General features: G+C 33.2%; 1 protein-coding gene across 1 annotated transcript; it reads right to left on the bottom strand.

The window, feature by feature from the left end:
• Positions 1-6,905: 6,905 nt before the first annotated feature.
• Positions 6,906-7,307, bottom strand: LOC124896869 (uncharacterized mitochondrial protein AtMg00810-like). The gene has a single exon (XM_047408726.1). The coding sequence runs from the start codon at positions 7,305-7,307 to the stop codon at positions 6,906-6,908; it is 402 nt and encodes a 133-aa protein (XP_047264682.1).
• Positions 7,308-7,939: the final 632 nt, after the last annotated feature.

The raw sequence follows: 7,939 nt of genomic DNA on the forward strand, positions 1-7,939 counted from the left end.
CTAATTTATCATAATACCCTTATTAAATGATTTTTACAATTTAATTTGAAGAAAAAATAATTAATGCAAAGGGTAAAACATGGAAAAAAATTTTTTGTCTTATCTTGATTAATGAAAAAAGACAAGTAAAATGGAACATCAAATTAGAAAATTTGGGACGGAGGAAGTATAATGAATAAGGCTAATTTGGTAAAACAAACCCCTAATAAGTGTTTTTTAAGGGGAGTGACAAGTTAAAAAGGACCAACTATTTTAAAACGGAAGGAGTATATTAGAGTTTAATTAAATTTGAATTCGTATCGGAAAGTTTTACATTGAAAGTAGAGCACTCCCTAACAAAAATGACTTGGTATTTAGAGGAATTCGAATTTAAAACTTTTAATTAAAAATAAAGAAGTATTTACCACTATCCATGTGAAATTACACTAATTATGTAAACACCCTCTTATTAAATTTAAGAGGGAGACTTTTATTTTTTCCCTTGTATAATCTAGAAAGATAGTGACAAAAGGATGTTAATCAAGAATCGACATCTCATGCTGAGCTTGTTTGGAGTTGCTCCTACACTGTTACATCTGGTAAAAAAAAAATTGAGAATATAACTGAAACTTGGACTGCTTCACTATGGCAAAGAAGTTTTGTTAGGCTAAAACAGCTCAAATTACTCTTAAAATTATGTGATGTTCGTTTGGGATCAATAAGAGGATTCAACACAGGCTTTTTTCCTTCTACTTTTTAATTAAAATTTGTTTTACACATGCCCAATAATGTTTCCTTTAAACGAAGCAGCAAATGATCTATCTAGAATTTTATTTTATTTTTATTTTTCATTCGGTGTTTGGTACCCACATTGGAGTCTGACTAATCCAGATTTGCGCCGCATAGGGCCCCATTCGGGGCAGCGCTCTCAACAGAGTTTTTTTCATGTACAGGATTGAACTTTCTATCCCATTCGCTGCACCACAACCCATGTTGGTGATGTATCTAGATTTTATTCACACACTGAATATTTTTTGTTTTGTATATTTATAAGTTTCACATGATCTATAATCATTTGTGTTAGTCTGAAGATTAATGGTGTGTCACTCACGTCAGTATGACCATTAAAGTTTATTTGTTTTTTGGATGTGTTCTTTGAAGCTATTGGTAAAGGTTGCAGATTGGTCCATAGACAAGCAAAGATATTACCCATAGACAAGCAGGGATGTTAAGTCGGATCTCACGTTATTAGCTAACTACACCCTCTTTAGTCTTTATATTTGTCTCGCGGAATCATAGGATTAAATGTCAATTGTTGTGGTAAAATAATCTCAGAATACTCTTAATATAATATGATAGTGTTCATTTTTGATTAAATCTACACATTTTTTTTCAAAATCATAGTTTATTATGAGTATTCTAACAACCTTTTATATATACCCCCTTTATTCATACCCCTTTGACGGGAGTTGCCAATTCTTAGATGGATCTTTAGAGGGAAGTTAATGGTTTGCACTTGTATTTTTCCTTTGTTTGGGGGCAATCATTTGATATTATGATGGTAGATGGGGCCATATTTAAATGGTGACAGCTAATGACTAACCCCTTTCACAAATTTTTAATTTATGAGAATTTTGTTGATCGGTCCCATTCACAAGTTATGTTGGAACCACTCAAGAGTTATCTAAATATTGTTGACTTAACTTTCACAACTTCCCATGTATTTCGTCTAACTATAAATTGAATAAAAATCGGTTTCCTTTGATGTTTGATGAGCAAACCTTTTTGAATATTTGAATTTGCAGTAATTTTTTATGTTGTTTAGGTACAAAAATTTTTTGGGTTTAAATTATCATAAGGGTCGTGCATCATATGTTTAATGACAAATTTTCGTAGATCAAGTTCTATTTTATTATCCGGTAGTTTGATACCAATTATATCATCATACGCTTTTATTGTCAATAACTTATGTTCGTTATTTAATATAATAAAAAAAATGTGTATGAGGTAAACCTCGTTTTTAAAATTCCATAGTATACATAAAAGCAACAACCTTTCCAAATATATTTCATTTTAATATATGTCTTCAGCTTTTCTATTTTAGCCTTGAACACTCAGTTAATTAAATCAGATCTATTTTGTGTCTCATTATAATAGTAGATGTTCTTTTATTTCTGGCCAAGATGGGTTGCATGTTATAATTAGGAACAAATCAGGCTTTCCAAAGTGTTGTATGAATGCAATAACATTCATATAACGTTGACGCACATCTCTAGGTCCGCCTATAAAGGAATTTGGGAGAAATGTTTGCTTTTCAACATTAGAAGTATCTCGTTCACCAAGTCTCAAAATGTGAAGAAGTCCCTGCAACACACTTATTCTCTTGATTGAATGAAACAAAGTCTAATCTTTGTGTCTCCAATTTTATGTATTCATCAACTGAATATTGTTGTAATAATCTTCATGTATGTAAAATTTCAGTTTCATCATCATTTCTCATCTGAAGTTTATAACAATAATATTCTCGAACTAACACTGCATCTTTTTTACGTTTTTCTTTTTCAAAATTTTTAGCTTTCATATCAAGGAATTCGTCAACAGTGGCAAAAAAAATTTATGTTCGGCAATTGCTCAAAGTCAGACAAAGCAAATTTTTTAAAAGTCAATTTTTCACCACGGACCTTTTTAATACCACAATGTCACCCGCCTCGTCCGTGTGGAAATAGTAATGGATACTACAAAGGATCATAGCAACCAAAATAATAATTTATCCTTTGTGTTTTGTCATAGTAAGCATAAATTTGAACATGTGCATGAATGGCATAGTCATCATTTTCATCAATCTATATTGCTACAATTTCAGTAGTAGGAGGCAAATTATACACTTGCTAATCCAATCCTATATCACATTTTAGCGCAATATGAAAATTTTGTAAGTTTGGTGTGTTAGCTAAAGAACGCAAAGACATTGAGTATGAATTATTTCTTAGTATGTCCATTAATTGTGTTACAATTGATTCATGTAATTTATCAGAGTAAGCCATTCGATTTTCAAGCTCATTTATGTTGTCATAAAAATATAGTTACGGATTTCTCGAACCTTTTTCTTCGAGATATAAGGCATCTATTGAGTGACACATCTGTCCCTGAACATTGAATGTGTAGATACAGTGATCTCGTCGGGCTAAATTTTATCATAATTAACACCAAACGATGTAAACGCAACAAATTGTTATTCTGCATCATTTCTTAAATATAATTTTCTTAGATTAACTGACATTCTATGAGAAGTTAACTTGATCATACCTTTGCCACAACAAAAGTCGAAGGCTTCACACTGAAATTTTTGGAAGTCACAGAATTTACAGTTCAAAACTTTTTGTAATTGAGCATAACGCAGCCGACTAATATTGGTGATGTTTTTTTTTTTTGTAAGACCTACATATTAGAAACAACGTTAAACAAGAAAAGCCGAAAATTGATAAAAAGAGAGAGGGGGTCATACAAACCGCTAGTTTTAACGGTGCCAAAGGTGGGAATACAAGAATTGTTTGTGGTAGTTGATGCTAAACCTGGTTCATAATATTATTGATGCATTAATACATATATTAGAAGATAGTGGAAGGAATTGTGCTTTGAAGCTTACCTTTTTAAAAAACAGTAAAATAAGGATTATATTATAATAAATTAATAAAGAGCTGAAATTGCAATTAGAACAACAACAACAACAAACTCAGTGTATTCCCACCTAGTGAGGTCTGAAGAGGGCAAAATGTATGCAGTCCATACCGCCACCTCCGAAGAAGTAGAGAGGTTGTTTCTGATAGAAAAATTGCAATTAGAATATAACAGTATTATAGCAAACGGTTTGTGCGAACCTTGGTTTTGAATAGTTTTTGAAGTGAAGCTAGATGCAGCAAATGTTGAGCCTAACAACAAGAAACAAGAGATTACTTTTATGTAATAATTATAAGACAAGGGAGTGTAAACATTATTTTTATCGCTACACTCACCTACTTCATACATGGCAAATGAAGGAGCTATGTTCTTTTGTTTGTCATGGGCGATTGGCAAAGCTGCAGGATGAGATTCAGTAGCTAACACATCAACAACAACGCATATGTACAGTCAATTATATAATGACGAGTATGAATTCTCCAATTCACTTGAGTAGAAGAATTTAAGAAGTAAGTTTTGGTAATGTCAACTGATGTTATTGAAATAGTAGCGAAGTCCATCATAACAGGGTTCTCGGATGCCAAGGCAACTGTAGCAGATATTGAGCCTAACTTGCAGAAGTAGCAAGTTATTTTCGTGTAAAAATTGCACTGCAAAAGGGGAAAAACATTACTTCTGTTGCAGTAATCTATTTTACTCTATAATATAAAGGCAATGTTACATGTTTCGTGAATCACAAAGGGGCTACAGATATTTTTTTTATTTTCCTGGATTATGGCACGATGTAGGCAGAGGTAACTGAGATCGAAAAACTGATACAAAGAGCGCACAGAGATATTTTAGTAGGTGCAAAGTGGAACATGCACAAATCAATATAATACTAACAAATTTTAATTTTGTCAAGAGAAAAAGTGTCACCCATATACAGAAATCAAATGCTAATAGGTGTAAAATAGGATAAAGGAGAATATTAATAGATATTTGTCTAAGTAAAAAAAAAGGTAAGATACTGCAAATATTAACCGACGGACAAATATAATATCACCTGTTTGAGAAAGTCGAGTTCATTCTCGTATGGTAAGAGCAGGTTGGTTTGGAACTCCTGATTTGCAACAAGATGATTTTGATTGATTACATGGGCCCCTAGCGTAAAAATAGTCATATACCAAAATAAATCTGATGATATGTTAAGAGCTGATAGATACATGATTTGTCAGAAAGAAAATCTGTACGTATGATGGTGCAATTTAGTTTAATATTCAAAACAACACATCGAGGATAAACAGAAGGATAATTGAATGATTTTAAGTTATTTATGTTGATTAGAATCTCTTAAATAGTAATCCTGATCATCATGTAATTCGTAAATTTTACAATACAATAATATGTAGATCATATGAATGCGGAGATAGTACAGATTAACCAACTACAAAAAATAGTCAATATGACGTCCTAACCTGTTTTGAAGGAGAAGAAGAACATTCAACATCACAAACATACACTGGCTCAGTAGCATTGAAAGAGTTAGCATTTTCAAGAATACGCTTGGTTGTTGCTTCTCTTTTTTAAAGCGTCGCTGCAGTAGAAGCCTTTTTTTTTTTTTTACAATTAGGGCGTATCATGATAAGACTGGCATTGTTTGGTGTTTTTGTCGTAAGCCTTTGTTATGTCGCTAGAATGTTTCCTTGTTTGTTGAGGATCCATCGATTAAAAAAGCTGATATGGAGAAGTGTTAGTGTTCCAATCACCTTACGAATATGTATTGCATTATCAAAAGACAACATAAAGAAACACCATGTACATGAGCAATTAAAAAGAACACCAATAAATTTATATGTATTCCATATTCGTTAGAGGCCACTTGGGACTAAAGAAAACGGAAAAAGGCCCCTACTTGATATAAAACAAAATCAAGAAAGGATTCCTAAGATCAAACAACAAAGGCCAATTCAACTTCAATTTCGAGAAATTTCGAGAAACATAAGTCTTGAACTTTTCCATACAACTTGCAAGATTCAACAAATTACCAAGTCCCTATTCAAAGCAACTATCAATAAAATAAAGAAATAATCTTTTTTTAGGAATTAATATATGTAGCCAAAAAATAAGGTGAGCGTAGAAATACCAAAAGATTAATAAACAGGCAACAAAGTTCAACTTCAATATGTGATAATATAAGTCCACAACTTTTCAAAACTCAGCAAATTACGAATAGTTCAGTCTGCTGTTGTAATCATCACTCTCATTACCTCTGTACATCTTACAAATCACATTCTCAGTGACGCAATTCATACCGATTGTAGTTATAGTTAAATTACAAAATAATTCTGTATATTTGACCTTTAAATTTTGATAAACTCGAGAACCTCTTTATACACTTAAATTAATACAAATAAATAGAGTGTTAAAATATGCAGAATTTTGTGAACTACACAAGAGTAATGTGGAACTCTTCTTTTGATTGAGGAGAAAAAATGGAAAGTTCTGCTAAATTCTGTACAAGGCAATGGTATTTATACTAATTCTATCACCTAACAAACAAAATCTTAACAACTTAACTAACTAACTAAATCACCACAAAATATCTGTAACTAACTGCCAGCTGCAAAGCAACTAACTTCCAACCACCTTCAGCTTACATGTTTAAAACCCACCTTCAAGCTAGGAGGTATGAAGATGTTCTTCATCCCCAGCTAGGAAATAAGATAGGCATGTTGTGACGTTCCCAAGCCTTTTGTCAATAGATCAGCAGGTTGCTCTGCAGTGGAAAGACGAGAAGTATGAACTAGCCCAGTCTGTATTTTTCCCCTAATAAAGTGATAATCTATGTCGATGTGTTTAGTCCGTTCATTAAAGACAAGATTAGCTGCAATCTGAAGAGCAGCTTTATTGTCACAGTGTAATGTTACTGGCAATTGCAACTTAAAATCTAGTCTTTAAATAATCCGAGTAGCCACACCACTTCAGCAACTGTGAAAGCTAAGCTCCGGTATTCAGCCTCAGCTGAGCTCCTGGATAGTGGATTACTTCTTCGATTTCCAGGATATCAAAGAATCAGCAAATTTGATCATGTATCCAGTAATAGACCTTCTAGTATTAACGCAAGAACCCCAATCAGCATCATAAAATCCTTGAATACTGTTGGAATATTTTGTTGACAGTAAAACTCCAAGTCCAGGTGCTTGTTTAACATATTTCACCACTCTCAAGGCTGCTGCCATGTGAGATAACTTGGGAGCATGCATAAACTAACTCAAATTTTGCACTACAAAAGCAATGTCAAGCCGTGCAATAGTAAGATATAATAATCTTCCTGTGAGTCTTTGATATTCTTCCGGATGTGTTAGAACAGGATCATCTGCATGCATAAAATAAGTATCAAACTCTGATGTAGTCAGCTTTTGATTTACCTCAACAGGTGTTCCTGCTGGTTTGGAACCACTTAGGCCAGAATCAGCTATAAGCTCCATAGCATATTTCCTTTGGTGCATGAGAATTCCATCTGTGTTTCTGGAAAACCCAATGCGAAGAAAGTATCTGAGGTACCCCAAATCCTTTATTTTAAAATTATCTTTCAAAACTTGCTTAGCAGCTTCTATTATCTCCTTGGAACTTCCAGTGATTAATAAATCATCAACATAAATCAACATTATCACTATACTTGTTACTGATTTTTTTGTCATCAAGGAATAGTCCAAGTGACTTTGATGAAAACCTGCCTTGATCAGTGCAGAGGTGAGTTTAACATTCCATTGCCTAGAAGCTTGCTTAAGTCCATGAGAGACTTAAGTAACCGGCATACCTTATGATACAAGTACGATCGTGATTGTGGATCAATACGTAAAAAACTCGTGCTCGGGTGACTGTCCAACTAATGGAACAGGCTTTGGAGTGTTGGCTCATTAAGGGCATTTTAGTCATTTTGTAATAAGTTGTAACCTAGGCTATAAATAGAACATATTAGGTTATTTTCTCATAACTTAGATGATCTTTTGAGAGCTCTTTGAGAGTGTTCATACAAGTGTGGATATCACTTGTGACAAGTATGGAATCACTTGTGTTGGTTGATTGCTTTGAAACATTGGTTGCTTGGGAATTCCGTTCCCTTGAGGTCACCATAAGAAGTTGATGTTATTTGTATGAATTCTTGGGTCTTAGTGTTCAATGTACACTTTGGTTCATAGTGTTTGTGCATTGTGTGTCAAGTTATCTATCATTCTATCTTATTAGTGTTGTTGTGTTCATTCTCGATTTTGGGTGTCCAAACCCGAGACCTTGTTGT

This window comes from Capsicum annuum, chromosome 3 (assembly GCF_002878395.1).
Source record: "Capsicum annuum cultivar UCD-10X-F1 chromosome 3, UCD10Xv1.1, whole genome shotgun sequence".
NCBI lineage: Eukaryota > Viridiplantae > Streptophyta > Magnoliopsida > Solanales > Solanaceae > Capsicum > Capsicum annuum.